General features: G+C 37.5%; 1 protein-coding gene and 1 long non-coding RNA gene across 2 annotated transcripts; both read left to right on the forward strand.

Moving 5' to 3' along the window:
• Positions 1-9,989: 9,989 nt before the first annotated feature.
• Positions 9,990-12,224, forward strand: LOC121428347 (UDP-glucuronosyltransferase 3A1-like). The gene is made up of 2 exons (XM_041624927.1): positions 9,990-10,905; positions 11,911-12,224. Exons 1-2 carry the CDS (start codon positions 10,048-10,050, stop codon positions 12,154-12,156), a joined length of 1,104 nt encoding a protein of 367 aa, XP_041480861.1. The 5' UTR covers positions 9,990-10,047; the 3' UTR covers positions 12,157-12,224.
• A 1,439-nt stretch (positions 12,225-13,663) lies between these two features.
• Positions 13,664-18,663, forward strand: LOC121428348. The gene is made up of 2 exons (XR_005971772.1): positions 13,664-13,875; positions 17,822-18,663. It is a non-coding gene; the product is annotated as an uncharacterized LOC121428348 (long non-coding RNA).
• Positions 18,664-18,990: the final 327 nt, after the last annotated feature.

The following is an 18,990-nucleotide window of genomic DNA, read 5'->3' on the forward strand; positions in this document are numbered from 1 at the left end:
AACTTTTTTTGAATTCTGGTCTGGTTCCTAGACTAGTATCAAAGCAAAGAATCATCAATCTTTCCAGTTCCCAAAATGCAAGTGTACCAAATGATATGACACTAGCGTAATAATGACTGTCATCAGCATTCTTAAGAATGCTTCAGCAAGAGTTTGAACTCACACAATCGCTTGTGTAAAGAGAAAACAATACCGGGGAAGGAGACACACCCCTGGGGGCACCAATATATTTATGTGGTAACAGTACTTGAATAATGACAACTGCCCTTTACATACTGTGTTCGGCATATCAATAAATGGAGTGCGCATCTAATCAGTTTAAGGTATATAACTTCATTCCAATCAACTTGTGAGCCAGGAGATGGGGTGCGATTGTAATTAAAATCACTACTAAATTTCTACGAATAGTGGAAGAGCATATATCCTCGGTCTATCTAAATGCTGATGCAAAAACAATTACAGCATCTTCCACGCTTTTATTCTGCTGATGCGCAATTTGAAATGGGTTAGTGAATTCCTGAGTTTGTTTCAACAAATATAGAAATAGCACCCTCTCAAAACACTTCATAACATTCAAAGTTAAAGCCACAGGGCGATGGTCATTTGGTACATTTGCATTTTGGGAACTGGAAAGATTGATGATTCTTTGCTTTGATACTACATGTAGTCTAGGAACCAGACCAGAATTAAACAAAATATATCAAAAACACTTGCAGCAAATTCGGAGCCATTTGTTGGCTACATATTTTCAGAATCCTATTTGACACACCATCATGCCCCATAGAGCTTTGCTAATTTTTACACCATTAAGTAATCTCCAGACCTTTTTCCTGAGAAATACTCCTTCATCGATTCTACCTCATCACACAACTTTTCCTCCTATTCCACCATTCAACTTGTTTCTAGCACCTTCCATACACACAATCTCTCGCTCAGCGTGGGGTCACTCTCTTCATCTTTGTTTTCCCATGAATCCATTTCTCCCCCACACTGAATTTGCTTTTACCCTCTTTCCACAAATGCCACCTGGGTCTATCTTACTCACTACATAGCCCCCCCCCCCCGATAGACGAAAAAGAGGGCGCTGAAAAGAGGAAGAAAAGAGAGAGATAGAAGAAAATAATAAGAAACAAAGGCGCCGAATTTGCGAATTTATTTTCGGGGGGGGGGGGCGCCGAATTGGAGTTCGATATAGGGGGCGCCGAATTTATTTACGTTCTATAGCGGCACCGAGTTGTTGTTCAACTGACGGGGCGTCGAATTGATGTTCAACCGAAGGGGGGGGGGCGCCGACTTGATATTCGTCCTAGGGGGCGCCGAATTGATGTAAGAAAATTATAGGATTCGCCAAATTTATGTTCGACCCAGGGCGCCTAATTGAAGTTCAATACAGGGGGTGACGAATTTATGTACGTCCTATAGAGGCACCGAGTTCTATTCGACTGAGGGGGGGGGGCCGTCGAATTTATGTTCGATCTAGGGGTGCTGAGTTGAAGTTCGATATAGGGGGCGCCGAATTTATATTCGACCTTTAAGGGGCGCCGAATTGTTGTTCAACCTAGGGGACGTGTTTGACCTTGGGCGCCAAATTGATGTTCGACATAAGGGCGCCGAATTGAAGTTCCACATAGGGGCGCCGAATTAATGTTCGACATAGCTAGGGCGCCAAATTGATGTTCGACCTATGGGCGTCGAATAAATGTTCGACCAAGGAGCGCCTAATTGAAGTTTAATATAGGGGGCGCCGAATCTATGTTCGACCTAGGGGCCGGCGAATTCATGTTCGAACTAGGGAGGGGGCGCCAAATTTATATTTGACCTTTTATGGATCCAATTTGATGTTTAACCGGGAGTTGCCAAATTCATGTTTCACATGGGGGGGTCAAACTTCATTAAGACGCCCATCCTGTTCATAATTTCTAAAGTGCTTAGAAATTTTATAATTTTAGGTCAGAATATCAAAAAAATTACTCTCGCCCTTCGAGCTCGCATCAATTTTTTTTATTAAGGTGACGACCCTGTTCATGGTTAAATAAAGTGCTTAGAATGTCCAACTTTCGGTCGGAAGATAAAAAAAATGTTTTGTTAGATACATAAACCGATAAACCGAGGGGGTGTCGAATTTATATTCGACGTATATGGGACGCCGAATTGTTGTTCAACCTAGGGCGTCGAATCGAAGTTCGATATAGGGGGTCGCCAAATTTATATTCGACGTATATGGGACGCCGAATTGTTGTTCAACCTAGGGCGTCGAATTGATTTTCGACAGAGGGGCGCCTAATTGTTTTTTTTTACCGAAGGGGTGCCGAACTGATGTTCGACCTAGAGGCTTCGAATTAAAGTTGGATATATATGACATAGGGGGCGCCGAATTTATGTTCGACCTAGAAGGCACCGAATTAATATTCGACCTAGGAGCGCCTAATTGAAGTTCAATATAGGGGACGCCGAAATTATGATCGACATAGGGGGCACCGAATCGTTGTTCGACCAAGGGGCGCCGAATTGATGTTCGACATAGCTAGGGCGCAAAATTGATGTTCGACCTTGGGGCGTCAAATTGAAGTTCGATATAGGGGGCGCCGAATTTATATTCGACCTATAAGGGCGCCGAATAGTTGTTCAACTTAGAGGCGTCAAATCGGTGTTCGATCTGGAGGCGTCGAATTGATGTTCGACCTAGGGGCGCCGAATTGATTTTTGACATAGCTAGGGCACCGTATTGATGTTCGACCTAGGGGCGCCGAATTGAAGTTCGATATAGGGGGCGCCGAATTTATATTCAACCTTTAAAAAGGAGAAGTTCAACCTGACAAAAAGTTTATTGTAAAAATAGTAGAAAAATAATAACAAATATTGCCGAAGGTTTGAGAAAAATTCATCAAATAATTTAAAAGTTTTCAGAATTTCAATTATTTGATTTGTGACGTAATATGCGAGCAGCATTCCTACATAGTGCATTGTAAAAATTAATAAAATGTCATTTTCTCAGAAAATTGAAAATAGTTTTCACTGTACCTTTTGAATATCAATAGACAATTAATTTCACACCTGATCATGAGTAGAAAACAAAATTAAGTCATCAGGAACCATACAAAATTTGAAATTCATGCATTTTATATTACATAAAACATGGGGCACCTGCTCGTTTATGACGTCACAAATCCAAAACTTTAAACTTTCTTACTCTTTAACGGATTTTCCTCCAAACTTCACCAATATTTTTTACTAGTTTGTTTGCTATTTTTACAACAAAGTTTCCTTCAGGGTGAACTTCCCCTTTAAGGGGCGCCGAACTGATGTTCAAACCTAGGGGAGTCAAATTGGTGTTTGATTTAGATGGGTGCCGAATCGATGTTCAACCGAGAGGGGGGGGGGGTGCCGAATCGATATTCGATTTAAGGGGGCAACGAATTAATGTGCGACCTAGCAGCGCTTAATTGAAGTTCAAGATAGGGGGCGGCGAATCTATGTTCGACCTAGGGGGCGCCGAATTGTTGTTCGAACCAGGGGCGCCGAATCGATATTCTACATACTGGCCCCACCGAATTAATGTTCAACCAAGGGGCACCGAATTGATTTTCGACATAAAGGGCGTCGAATTGATGTTCAACTGAGGGGGCGTCGAATTGATGTTTTACCTAGGGGCGCCGAATTGATGTTTGACATAGCTAGGGCGCCGAACCGATGTTCGATATAGTGGGTGCCGAATTTATATTCGAACTATAGGAGGTACCGAATTGTTGTTCAACCAAGGGGCGTCAAATTGATGTTCGACATTGGGGCGCCGAGTTGATGTTAAACCGATGGAAGGGGGGGGGAGGGCGTCGAATGATGTTTGACCTAGGGGCGCTGAATCGAAGTTCGATATACGGGCGCCAAATTTATATTCGACGTATAGGGCACCGAGTTGATGTACAACTGCGGGAGGAGGGGGCCTCGGATTAATGTTCGACATAGGGGCTCCGAATTGATTTTCGACATAGCTAGGGTGAAGAATAGATGTTCGACATAGAGGCACCGAATCGAAGTTCGATGTACTGGGCGCTAAATTTATATTTGACGTATAGGGGGCGCCGAATTGTTCTTTATTCTAAGGGCGTCAAATTGATTTTCGACATAGGGGCGCCGATTTGTTGTTCAACCGAAGGGGGTGCCGAATTGATGATCGACCCAGCGGCGCCGAATTGAAGTTCGATATCGACCTAATAAGGGGAACCGAATTGTTGTTCAACCTATAGGGGCGTCAAATTGATGTTGGACGTTGGGGCGCCAAGTTGATGTTGAACCGAGGGGGGGGGGGGCGCCAAATTCATGTTCGACCTAGGGAGGCTGCGCCAAATTTATATTCGACCTTTGTGGCTCCAATTTGATGTTTAACCGGGGGTTGCCAAATTCATGTTTCACATGGGGGGGGGGGGTCAAACTCAATTTTGCTCGCATTAAATTCTTATAGTTACATGCCCATCCTCTTCATGGTTACCAAAGTGCTTAGAAAGTCTTAAATTTTGGGTCAGAATATAAAAAAATCATCTCGCTCTTCGCGCTCGCATCAATTGTTTAGTAAGGTGACAATCCTGTTCACGGTTATATAAAGTGCTTAGAATGTCCAACTTTGGGTCGAAACATGAAATATTTTCAGCTTGCACTTCGCGCTCGCATAAGATGTTTTCTTAGATACTTATTCTGTTTATGATTACCAAAAATGCTTACTCGGATGTCCAAAGTTGCGCTCGCATTAATTGTTTAAATAGATACGTATTTTGTTCATGGTTACAAAAAATGCACAGAATGAAGGAAAATGGTTCACTGTCGGTACAAAAGTGCGAGCTGACAACTCCAGATATTTTTAATTGAAAACTTTACATTTTCATACGTTATTGTAGAAAGAACAAACTTATATGTCCACATATGTATTTGATCAAGCTGTGTATCTCAATAAACACAATTCTAGTGCAAAGCGTGAGCTGATATTTTTGGTATAGTACTGACCCGAAAGGGAAAATTTAAGCACTGTCCAACATGAAGGAAAATTAGTGAGAGAATACTAAATATATGATGTGAGCGGGAAGCGCGAGCTGAATTAAAAAAAAAATAAACTGGGACTTTCCTATATCTAAAAAAAAAACTATATTCTGAGGGAAAGTTAAGCAGCTTTTTTAGTTTTTTTTTCACTAAATATAAATTATGATGCGAGCGCGAAGCTAAATTTCTTTTTTTAGATTTAGACCTTAAACCGGGACTTTCTTATTGTCGGTAGCCTACAGAGAGCTCTCCACGATCGCATTTTACTCACAATTTAACGATTATAGTATGCAATTTAATAATATTTTACAGACAAAGATAATGGAACTCAAAGACCGAGCAAGAATACATGGAGCAAATGGAACAGCCCTGCTCTTGCGTAACAGACAGTTTTGTTGAATTTCAAAAATTTTCAGGTCGCGCTTCGCGCTCGCAATATTTAATTAATGAGATAGTATCATATTCATTCAGTCAACTAAGTTGGGGTCAATATATTGTATTTTCAATTTCAATTTTGGTTTATCATGATGGGGATAAATGTCGTTTTTTAATACAAGTACCCCCGACACTGATAAACAACCTTTCTATGTGTTTTGATATTTCGTATGATGTAGAATTTGTGCAAATTGAATCTTTTTTATTTTGATATTGATTGTATTTTTATGTAAATGATTGTAAAGGGTAATGCAATTCGGCTTTTCAGCCACTATAGAAACCCTTGTTGAAATAAACCGTTTTAAATAAATAAAAATACACAAATTTCAGCTCGCGATTCGCGCCTCGCATTGATTGTTTGGTGAGACAAATGCTTATGATGCCTTTTTTAGGTAAACTGTAACAAACATTTTCAGCTCGCGCTTCGCATTATTTTATCAGTGAGATACATATCCGTTTAATGGCACACTCCTTAAAATGACTTTTATTAGGTCAGTATACCTGGCAATTGAGCGCGCTTCCCGCGTCCACTAAGTAACTATAATTTTTTGCTGATGCCCCCATGTCTTGACCCACGGAACGCCACTGTATGGAAGAATAGAAGATCCTCAAAATATTCTTAGCAGACTGAATAGTGCTCTATTGATACTATGTATTGTAGGCTTGTGAAAGTGAGTTCCAACTTTTGATGCCAGAAGATATGAAAAGTTTGTTTGTAAATAATGTCCTTGTTCTAGGTTAATGGAAATGTCCAGCAGATCTTGTAGGGAAGTGAATCAGATGAATAATTAATATTTCTTGTAAACATAGAGTAAAATGCACGTGGTAGTTCATCTTTATTAAGGTTATATATAAATGATCCAAGATTATAAGGGTAAAGATCATGTATCTTAAGAATACTGTGAGTTTTAAAAGGAACATTTGTGTGTGCTCGATAACGAGAATGACAAATATGCGTAATGCCTTTTTTCTCTGTGTAGTAAAAGTCTATTCAAATGAAAGTCAGCATCCAATGCAATAATACCATAATTCAAATGCGGGAGGATCAGCTTAGAGTCGGCAAGTTGATTCAACTTTATTAATAATTCAAATATTCCGTGAAATTACTTTACATGTAATATCTACTTTTCATAAGAGCTGTCGTCGGTAGTTGTCCCTGGAAATTTCGAATTTAGTACTCTTTGAACATTGATATTATCAAAAATAATGTTACCTGGGATATGATATTGCTGAAGAGCATGTGATTATTTATTTATTGGTTTGATCCATTCCGAGACCAAGCTTAATTCTTTGTTGAATGTGTCAAGTAAATGTTTAGGGTCCTTAAGGAAAAATAATATATTTGAATCATCGGCAAAAAGAATAAATGATGAAGCATTTGAAGATCTACAAAATTCATTAATATAAAAAAAAAACCGGGCCAAAGATTGAGCTTTGAGGGACTCCACATGAAATAGGTTTGGTAGAAGAATTGCCATTTGCTATGGAAACATTCTGTTGCCTGCTGCTGAGGTAGTTCCTGAACCACTCAAGCTTGTTCTAATGATGATGGTATACAACTCATGCAGAAAGAGACAAATTGAAAATATAAGTCAAAGGTTTGACAATGACTGTAAAAGTCCTTTAAAAGAGAATGATACTGAATGTTACTGACATCACACCCTGAACTCATTTTATTCTTCAGTCCAGAAATTATAATTATTAGCTTGTTCTTTTTAGTCTGTTGGTGTAAAATATATCGCATTCCAATAGGTATAATACTTATGGTAGTGCACACATCTGCACACTTATGGCTTGATATTAAACCGAGCCTAGTTTTTATTATTATTATTTTTTTTATTGTAGAGGGTGATCCACTATATGTCATAAAGGTTTTAAAGCTATAGTCAATTAAGGATCATATAGACTTTGTACTTCCTGTGATATTGCGAATGATATTTAGTTTTCTTTCGCGTCTAGTTATTTATATGCTGCTGCTAAATAGGCTTCTGATTAAGAATCGTTCCAAAAATACCAAGAACTTATAAGGTAAGATCCTTTCCATTATTGCTAGGCTCGATTTATTTTGAGAAAGAGGGAAACCCCATTTTCTTAAAACCAGTCACTTAAAGGGGAAGTTCCCCCTGAAGAAAAATTTGTGTAGAAAAAAATATTGGTGAATGTTTGAGGAAAATCCATTAAATATCAAGAAAATTATTAGAATTCTAAGTTGTGGATTTGTGATGTCATAAACGAGCAGCTACCCCATACGTTATGTAATATAAAATACATTAATTCCAATTTTTTTGTTGGTTTTCTGTTTATAAACGGATGTGAAATGATTTGTCTGTTGATATAGTAATAACCATTTTTAATTTTCTGAGAAAATGACATTTCATTGATTTATTACCATACGATTATGTACATTTGGTAAAAATGCTCCATAAATGGTGGTATTTATGTGTCCAACCAACATTGTGCATTTATTTTGGGCATTTTTATTTATCCAGTGTGATGAAAATTCTGCCCATTCTCAAGTAATTGCTACTTATTTTTTAACCTTACTGGAGAATATGCGTCCCTCATTGGGTAAAATACTGCCCCAAATTGGTTGGACAAAAATTACCCTCGTGCTGGTTACAATTTTACCCTATATTTTTACAGTGTAAAGGCTAATTACCAATGCGCTAATTACCAATGCGCTGTTTACAGTTCAATTTTAACACATGATCGAACCTCCATTAAATTTTGCCTTTTTTCTGTGACCTTGATGCTATTTTACCACTGAATTATTCCAATTCAATAGTACAGTCATTTCATACAGCGCTTTTTAATTTCGGTTACAAAGCGCTGCACGGACACTATACTGATACTCCAAGTTGTAGAGTACAGAATTAATTTCCATACGATCATCCATAATGTCCATACAATTCATTTCCCTATATGGATGAGTGATCTTTATCACATGCTATTATTAGTATAGTTAGACGACACACGCCTCATTTTATCCTGTATGCCTACCATATAACTCGGAAGTGGTGCAACTATAAAGCTAGTATAACCTCAAATATAACTTTTATCTACCGATGTACCAGTCATATTTTGGCATGAAGATTATCATGATGGAGCCTACACCATCTGGTCGAGAGCTACTACAGTGAACGGTGAGTAAAATATGCCTCTATGACTGCATTTGATAAGTGTATATACGCTAGGAATATTTTGGTTCAAGTTCATCAAAAAGAACAAAAAATGGCTGGTAGAAGTGGTGGTGATGGTGGTAGTAGTAGTAGCAGCAATAGAAGTAGTAATTACTGTTGTAGTAGTACTACTAGTAGTAGTACCAGTAGTAGGAGGAGAAGTAGTAGTAGTGGTGGTGGTAGTTGTACTAGAAGTAGTAGTAGTAGGAATGGAAGTACTAGTAGTGGTGGTGGTGGTAGAAGTAGTTGAAGTAGTCATAGTAGTAGTAGTAGTAGAAGTATTAGTATTAGTATTAGTAGTAGAAGTAGTAGTAGTGGTAGTAGTAGTATTGGTAGTAGTGGTAGTAGTGGTACTAGTGGTAGTAGTAGTAGTAGTAGTAGTAGTAGTAGGAATGGAAGTACTAGTAGTGGTGGTGGTGGTAGTAGTAGTTGAAGTAGTCATAGTAGTAGTAATAGTAGTAGTAGTACTAGTAGTAGAAGTATTAGTATTAGTATTAGTAGTAGTAGTACTAGAAGTAGTAGTGGTAGTAGTAGTATTGGTAGTAGTGTAGCAGTGGTACTAGTGGTGGTGGTGGTAGTTGTAGTAGTAGTAGCAGTAGCAGTAGTAATAGTAGTAATATTAGTGGTAGTATTGGTAGTAGTAGTGGTAGTAGTAGTAGTGGTAGTAGCAGTAGTAATAGTAGTAGTAGTGGTAGTAGAAGTAGTAGTAGTAGTAGTAGTAGTAGTAGTAGTAGTAGTAGTAGTAGTAGTAGTAGTGGTAGTAGTGGTAGTAGTGGTAGTAGTGGTGGTAGTAGTAGTAGTAGTAGTAGTAGTAGTAGTAGTAGTAGTGGTGGTGGTAGTAGTAGTGGTGGTAGTAGCAGCAGCAGTAGTAGTAGTAGTAGTAGTAGTAGTAGTGGTAGTAGTAGTACTACTACTACTACTACTAGTAGTAGTAGTAGTAGTAGTAGTGGTGGTGGTAGTAGTGGTAGTAGTAGTGGTTGTAGTACTCGTCGTAGTGGGATAGTAGGGACGAATCCAAAATTTGATCGAAAGTTTCAATCGAATAAGATTGAATTTTAAATCTATCTGTCTCAAACTAAGTAATTATAGGAGACGGAGTCGTACAAGTAATATAGTATTCGCACGTGCGATACCCGAGCCGAGGGTTATGGACCCTCAAACCACTATACCAGGGATACGACAAAATGTATATGTTTAATATTATTTTTTCTTTTTCAGATTGGCTGCAGGCCTAACTGCTAGACGAAGACATTGACCAACGAACGTAGAGGGGCGTAGAGGACGTCAACAGACATTCGACTCGCAGTAAAGGAACCCTGATCATCTGTAGTGTTGCCGATGTTTGAAAACAGATCTGTGGCTTATCTAGGAAACCGATAGTAATTCGTTCATTGGTATCAGGAGTATGTCTCGCATAGATCACCGTGTTTTCATTTTGATATGCCTAGTCGTTTGGATCATCGGTACCAGTAATGGTGCCCGTATTCTCCTCAGCTCTGAGGAAGGATCTGGTAGTCACTTCTCAGTTTTGTCTACCATCGGTCACGCTCTATCTGACAAGGGACATCATGTCACAGCCCTCATCAGCGAAGCCAACAAGGATATGGCTACGGATGATAAATTTCGTCATCTAAAATTCGATATTTTTCCCGACTCCACGATGGCCTATACGAAAGATTGGTTTGCATTTGTAGTAAGTAATGAAATGAAAAATAAAAGATCTCTCTTTGGAAACATCCCTTTGCCATCACCCCGAGCCATTTATGGTATCTTCAAACGTTGTCAAGAGCAGGTTGACCATGCAATCGAGAACAAACGAAAAGGAATTAAATACGACTTGCTCATCCTCGATTTTCACAAATCATGTTCTGTAGTTCTTGCAGGAGCCTTGGACACACCCTATGTCTTCGTGGTCCCAAGTGGGATCAAGCCATCACAAGCCCGTCGGTATGGTTCGTCAAGTACAACCGCCTATTATCCGGAAATGTCTTCAGGATTGCAATCTGAGATGGGGTTCTTTAACCGTTTCTCAAATACGTTAACAAGTATCCAAGAAGACCTGAGTATCTTCTTTCTGTACGATGTCTACTACTTCTTGCTCTCTTTCCATTTCTGGCTCTCACCTCGTGTATCGCACATCATGTCTGGTTCAGAGTTGATCTTAGTCAATTCCGACTTTGCAGTGGATTTCCCATTCCCTCTCCATCCCAATGTCATTACTATTGGAGGATTATCAGCCAGAACTCCAAACGCCCTTAACGAGGTATGTGCAATCATTTTCTCCCTTCCGGAGTGTTGTGGCTCAGTGGATAAGTCTCCGGTCTGTAAACCGCAAGGTCCGGGGTTCGAATCACACCACAACACTCGCGTCCTTTGGCAGAATGTGTTTATCTACATTTTCCACTCTCCAACATGGTGTAGAAAATTCCTTGAATGATTGAGCATTCGATCAGGTTAGCCATGCTAAAGCCGGGGCAGTAGTATGCAGCGCTTAGGAACATTGTATTAAGTGCTATATAGATGTTGCTATATATTTTTTATTTCTAGTCATCATCATGGGTATTCTTTCCGCCGCTGTTTCGTCGTCAAATCATGTAACCTTACATTAATAGTGGTAAGGGTATTGATTTTGAACTTTTTACATAAAAGTAGAAGTACTTATATGCATTATGAAAATCATAAGTTCTAGGCCTAATTATTTTCCAAAATAGGTAATCTAAGTAATTATGTATCAACCCATTGAAAGATAAAGATAGTAGGCCCTAACTGGAAAATATTGTCGACTGTAGTCATGCTTTAAAATGTCCTTGGCGTGTTTCCCTTCAGGATGAAATTTACCCACATTATGCTACACTCAACCTCAATTGAAACCTTTTTGTCCCCTATGGAACCCCCGAGTAAAGGGGTCCCTTTACGTGCTCAAGAACCTTAAATGGTTTCTATAAAGAAACAAAAAAAAGGCCCGGAAAGAATGTTCCAAAGTGACTGTTTAAGGTAATTTAGAACCTTTTAGGAAACTTTAAAATGTTCTATGGGACAAGCACGAACGCATCTAAGAATCATTTTTATAGTGTATTGTAATAGTGGTGGAAGCATTAGGAGATTACCAAAGCTAAAAACAGGATATGATCTCTTAATATAATAATAAATCATAGCGCTAGATTTTATCTCGTGGAAGAATATACATGTATTCAAAGATTATCGTTTAAACATAAACATGGCCTGCAATCATGACGACAATATTGTTATACTTTCATGTTATGTCAAGGATTGGATGAAGTTGATGTCTGCATCTCAAGAGCACGGGGTGGTCATCTTCTCCTTGGGCACCTACGCTGATGGTACCTTGAGGATGGATGATATCAGGACGATTGCTCGTGTCTTTTCTTTACTCAAACAGACGGTCATTTGGCAATCCAAACAAGACCTACATTCAGATGTTTCGCTTAGTCCTAATATAAGGGTCTTCCCGTGGATTCCGCAAAATGACTTACTTGGTAACTCTATTGCTTAATTTCTTTCCCTTTTTTCGGAGAAAATTCACAAAAGTCCAACTCTGGATTCGCACATGTTAATAAATGCATTTTTGTTGAAAGTTGTGGTTGAGGGTGTGTATGTCAAGAATCTGATAGGTGCCGGTACTTTGGCAGGTGGCACCTTCTGGCAACTTTATTAGTATTATTACATCATAAGCCACTCCCACCTTTTTCCATTCCTCTCAATTATGATTTATCTATTATACGGAATAAACATATTTGGTATCAAATTAAAGCTAATGAAAAATCTAATTCAGATATGGATAACAAGACATTTAAGACATGTACAGGTCAATGAAAGATCGTGTAAGCTCATATAAGGTCGAATAATGCAGAAAATATACCGTCTCTTAAATGCAAAAAGACGAGTATTATTATGCAGTATTTGTTGAAAGTTATAGTCGAAGGTGTTTAACAATCCGGTGGGTGCTACCTAGGCACCCTTGGGTATCTTTTTTTCTTACGTCATGAACCACGCCCACTTTTCACATAAATACATAGCTATATATAATAAAAGGTCCCCTGACATGCAAATGATATTATCTTCTGTTAATGTGTATGAGTCTGAACTTCACCAAATTATTCAGATAAATATATTTGAAAAAAATATAGCCATACAATTTCAGTTCGCGTTTCGCGCTGTTTAGATAATTCATACTGGTTTTTTTGTTTAAATGTACTTCAGTTTTTAAGACTTCCCGGACCCCGGTTAATTTTTGTTTTAGCTGTCGAATGTCGATCAGTGAGAATTCTGAATTAATTTTGCCCTTTATGTGAAAGAAAATTCTTCCTTTTTCATTTTCATATTTTTTTTACTTCGAGTGGCTCCTCGTTATTAAAAGTCAAGTCCTCCCAAGAAAAATGTTGATTTTAATCAACAGAAAAAAAAAATAAAATAAGCATAAGTCTGAAAATGTTATCAAAATCGGATGTAAAATAAGAAAGTTACGACAATTTAGAGGTTCGCCTATTTTTCAAAAAAAGGCTATATTTACAAATCAGTGATATGTAAATGAGAGAGTCGATGATGTCCGTCACTATTTCTTTCGTTTTTCATTGTTTGAATTATACAATATCAATTCTTACAGATTTGATAATAAGGACCAACTTGACTGAACCATAAGATACATAATACCACATGTCATGGGGTTCAGGGAGGAATAAAACTTCTTTTCACAGAACAACGGGGAGAAAATCAGAATACTTCATATTTCATATATAATGAAATACAAAAGAAATAGCGAGTGAGTGAGGTCACCAGCCCCCTCATTTGCCCACCGACCAGGATGGGAATATAACTGTTTTGTGAAATTAGGCGAATCTTAAAAGTATCATAACCTTCTTTTTTTACATCCAATTTTGATAAAATTTTCAGTGTTATGCTTGTTGAATTTTTCTCTTTTTATTCAAATCAACTTTTTGTTGGGGTGGGCTAGCCTTTTAACAATTTGACATTAATTGTTTAATTTACTTCCAGGTCATCCGTCCGTTCGTCTCCTTATCTTCCATGGAGGTAACAATGGAATGCATGAAGCCGTCTATCACGGTACACCTATGGTGGTCATCCCATTGGGTTTAGATCATTTTGATGTTGCTGCTAGAGTAGTTCAACGTGGTATCGGGTTGTATCTTGACTTCTCAAGACTGACGCAGGAACACATGCTCAAAGCCATCAACACCGTTTTACATGACTCGAGGTTAGTATCAGACCCGGGTCCCGTCTTACGATGAAGTACCATCGATCCGATCAATCGCAATTTTGTATGGAAATTCATTATTGTCATAATATTTTCTACAAGAAATTTAAACAATGTCGTATGTAAACAAAGAGAAGCACGCTGAATTTTCAAGAAAACAATGATTGTATGAATATGCATCACTATTAGAAAATATTTAGAGCAAACATGCATTTCAGATGTTGACGTTGCTGGCTTTCCATAGTTTGGATCAATCGTAACTCTTTGTAAGACGGGACCCAGGACACCATTTCATGGTTTGGAGGTGCCGTGGCCGAGTGGTCTAATAAAGTTTATTTTTTGATCCCTAAATTCATTTGCAAATTTCGCTATTGATTGCTAATAAATATGCTCCTTGAAGCAAGAATCTGATTTGCTAAAGCTGAAATTGATCTCTAAATTGTAAAATTACAACAGAATGTTTGCAATAGATTGCAAATATTTTCATGTAAAGACCCTTTTGGCGGCTTACTAACATTTGAAAGTCAGGGGCTCGATCCCCGGCCCTCGGCACTTGAGCAGTAACAAACAGTGCTTGTTTTTATCCAGTCAAATACATGGAAATGCGAATATATTCTTGGAAACTATGGGTGCACTTTTTCTTATTTTTTTAATTCATGTAAATATCCCATGTACAAAACTTGCAGTCTATTGCGAGGTTTTATTGACTACACAGTGGTAGTAGCGCAACGAGTCAAGAAATTTGTGGAGCCAGATATGGAGCATAGGCCAAATTAAAAAAAAAGATGCGACCGAGCAAATATTTCAATTTTATGGTTTTAATACAAACATCTAATTTTAAATAAATTTTGACATAGTGTTTAGAAAATGGTATTATAATACGCTTTTCCGTTAGAGTTTGCTTTTGGGTCTTCCGTCTAGTCTAATTTAAAGATTACAGCCAGTTCAAAATTCAGCAGCACGACTTGTACTAAGAGCAAAGAAAAATGAACCAATCTCTCCAGTCTTAAAAAAAATTACATTGGCTACCCATCCAATCCCGCATACTTAAAAAAGTATTTTATTAGCCTGCCAATGTATTTTGATAATAATTGATTTAGCCTACCAATTTTATCATATAGTTTGCTCCATTGTATCTTATTTAATTGTTAATACCACATTACCCAGTCGGAAAGAATGCTTCGTTCAGGTAGAAATTCATTAGTAGTACAAGTCCCACATACAGTAACAAAGTCATATGGGGAAAGTTCATTTTCGTATGCAGCCGTTGTTTCATAGAATAATCTGCCGGAAAATCTTTAGAATATACCAACATATGAAAAGATAAGAAATGGTTTGAAAACACATTTATTTAGCATTTTGTAAACAATTAAGAACCCAGTGCTCTCTACTCCATCTCCACTTGTAAAAAGCGTTTATTAGAGATATGTAATTTCGCCTATGAATATTTTGCGCTTTACCTTTTTTTTTATTATTATTATTAATTTACTTTTCTCCCCCTTTTTTCTGCTCGCTCTTTGCGCTCGCATTATTAATGTAAGGAAGAGCCCCAATTACCCATCCTTTACATGATCTACAAAAACATGAATAGAGTGTCGCGTTTTTAGGTCTAAATCTCGAACTTGTTTAGTTGTATACCTATTATGTTTAAGTTACAAAAAGTGCTTAGAATTTCCATTCTTTAAGTAAAACTTCATAAATTTTCAGTTCGCGCCTGGCGCTCGCATTATTTAATTGTTGAAACATGTAATGTCTTCATGGCTAACTAGTAGACTTGTTAACTGCAAAAAAAAGGGTGAACGCTGCATTTTTTAGTACAAATGTTCCACTTGGCACAAATGTTCCTTGAGTCAAAAGAAAAAGATTCATCCAAAGAGACACGCTGTATCTATGCAAATAAGCAAGTAATTTGCATAAATTTGCATATTATGTCGATATGTAAAAAGAAGTAATTCTGACTATATATTTCATCAGAACTGCCCTAAAATTGGAAATAAAGACTTAGGGTAAGACAGGGAAGAAAATTGTCATAAAATAATTGGGATATCCTTGTTTATTATTACCTAATTTACATAAATTATGCAAATTATAATTTGTAAACAGAGTATTTTTTCAAGAATCCTGAACTGTTTTATAAATAACAGCAATTAATACAAAATGTCAACAATCTACATGAAATAGAATATATTAGCGAAAACATCGATATGCTTCATGACAGTATTAGTGCCTTAATTTGCTTAGAAAGAGGGCAAATATGTCAAAATGTATGACGTGATATTGCGCTAAAACGAGACCAAAACAACCTCTATGTCACAGTCACACTCACGAATCGGACCATAAAGCGATCAATGGTATGTCATTCGAGATAACACAATCTCAACACAATAGCTTCCATCGGCTTCTCGTATCGCCTTTGTTGGTGTGTCTGCTACACCGTAATCTATGATACATACGGGCAGCGCGTTTCCGTTTTACACCCTGGCGAAGGCATTTTCCGGAAAAGTAGCTAAAAAGCGACTAGTGAAGAGTCTACGTCTACGTTTGTTTACATTATCAGCTGGGCGCGCGATCCAAAATTCCGCACCGAAGTTATCCGCAGAACATATACTGTCTTGCAAATGCAGCTGCATGAGCTTATACTTTCCAGGTTTGATCATTTGCCTTGCCGACTTGCTGATGTCTGTCTTTCTCTCTATCTGTCTATATAACTATCTCTCAAATTCTATCTCTATGTAACTGCAGTATCTATCTATCTAATAATCTTCTCTGTCTCTCTCATTCTTTATCTAACATCTATCTATCTCAAATCTCTCTATCCATCCATCTGACATACCATTGATCGCTTTATTGTCCGATTCGTGAGTGTGACTGTGACATAGAGGTTGTTTTGGTCTCGTTTATAGCGCAATATCACGTCATACATTTTGACATATTTGCCCTCTTTCTAAGCAAATTAAGACACTAATACTGTAATGAATCATATCGATGTTTTCGCTAATATATTCTCTTTCATTTAGAATGTTGACATTTTGTATTAATTGCTGTTATTTATAAAACAGTTCAGGATTCTTGAAAAAATACTTTTTTTACAAATTATAATTTGCATAATTTATGTAAATTAGGTAATAATAAACAAGGATATCCCAATTATTTTATGACAATTTTCTTCCCTGTCTTACCCTAAGTCTTTATTTCCAATTTTAGGGCAGTTCTGGTGAAATATATATTCTGAATTACTTGTTTTCGCTATATCGACATAATATGCAAATTTATTCAAATTTCTTGCTTATTTGCATAGATACATCGTGTCTCTTTGGATGAATCTTTTTCTTTTGACTCAAGGAACATTTGTGCCAAGTGGGACATTTGTACTCAAAAATGCAGCGTTCAACCTCTTAACAAGTCTACTAAACTGCAAGCAGTAGGAAGGTCGACCTTTTCGATCAGTTCAAAACGTGTATCAAAAATTTCTGCTCGCGCTTCGTGTTCGTAGTAATTATGGTATACACATCTCTTTCAGGATAACAAACATTGCCTAGAAATGTTCAAAGTTTAGGAAAAAATAAATTTTCCAAAAAAATTTGCTCGCGTTTCGCGCTCGCGTTATATGAATTTGGATTATGATATTATGTATTTATGCTGATTTATAAGAATAAAGCTAAAAAGTAACTATTAGGACTACCCCTTTAAAGAAAGAAACAAAAAACATGTTCGAGTGGCCGATCGGGAAAATACGGCTGAAAAAATCTCGCCCCCCCCCCCCTTATTGGCGGAGGCTGGATCCGCCCCTGCAACATACAGACTTGCTAGTCGTTGGCGCCAATCTACCAAATTGCAAATAATTCTTACATCTGTATTCTTCTACACAGTATTGTCAAACCAAATAAAAGTGTTTAATATTCTTATTCAGGTTATTTTCATTTTGTCTTTTGATTTTTTTCTTCAGTTTTAAAGCCAATGCCGAGAGGGCTTCAGAAATTATGAGGGGAAGACTGGACCACCCGCTTAATCGCTCTGTACACTGGATCGAACACGTCCTAAAACACAAAGGAAGCTACTTACGACCTTCTAGCTCCAAACTGTACTTCTGGCAATTATACCTTCTTGACATCTACATCGCGCTGGCAATTATGTCCTTTATTGCTTATAAGTTACTTAAGTTAGTTTTAAGGTTATCCATACGACTTTGGAATGATGCTTATATGCGAGACCGTATGAGGCGTTGTAAACTTATCAGCATCAAACACGTGATGTTGATCTGTGTTTTTTTCGTAATCTTTTATATTTTTTTAGTACGTGTATAACTGATGTATTAGATGATTAAAAAAAAGGAAATTGGATTTGTCAAAAGTACATATACATGCTCTGTCTTTCCAAACACCAAGGAAATAATCCATCATTTTCTGACCTATTATCTCACTCTGTTATAGACATGCATGGCGTCGAAATGGAATCCTTAACTCAATATACAGTGAATCTTCCAAACCGTGAAGAAAGGGTCAGGGGTATTAGCAGTATGTAGAGGGCCAGTTGATAGCAAGAGGTCGAGGAGGAACACCCCCCCTCCTGCCGAATATCCTGGTTACAAACCAACATCCAGATCTCGCTATAGTTTGGGAACATACAAAGTAAATCATGCTAATTGAGCTTATCGTACCTTTTCAAAGGAATATTGACGCCGCGCAAAGACATATAGGAAACACTCATTGCATGCCTAAATCATGAATAATCTATCCCAAAAATATTTAAGAAACGGATTCGAGTTAGTATTACATACGAATCAGTCCCGTTTTGGAACAAAATTTAAACCACCCCAAAAAGAACAAATTACCTCAAAAGATCCTTTAAGTATAAAAGCGCCATGGCTTATAATTCCCTTCCTCTTCACATTAAATCATAATATTTTCAAATCAAAGATTTTTTTTATCTGTAGCACATGGACTCCGGTAGCCCCTCCCGCCCCCCTTTCCCTTTCATTTTCATTTTTTTTTTTTTGTAAATCTATACATATGTTTTTTGTTGATTACTTATACTTTTTTATGTTCGTTAAAGTTTCCATTTTATCTTCGATACATGTTTGTTCCAAACCTGTTATTTTAATCTGGTTTTGTTGTG

This window comes from Lytechinus variegatus, chromosome 15, assembly GCF_018143015.1.
Source record: "Lytechinus variegatus isolate NC3 chromosome 15, Lvar_3.0, whole genome shotgun sequence".
NCBI lineage: Eukaryota > Metazoa > Echinodermata > Echinoidea > Temnopleuroida > Toxopneustidae > Lytechinus > Lytechinus variegatus.

Excerpts from the sequence above, each read along its gene's own strand:
- LOC121428347 (XM_041624927.1), top strand. The coding sequence starts at position 10,048 with ATGTCTCGCATAGATCACCGTGTTTTCATTTTGATATGCCTAGTCGTT. Across the intron at positions 10,906-11,910 it reads CTCCAAACGCCCTTAACGAG|GATTGGATGAAGTTGATGTC; the intron begins GTATGTGCAATC and ends TGTTATGTCAAG.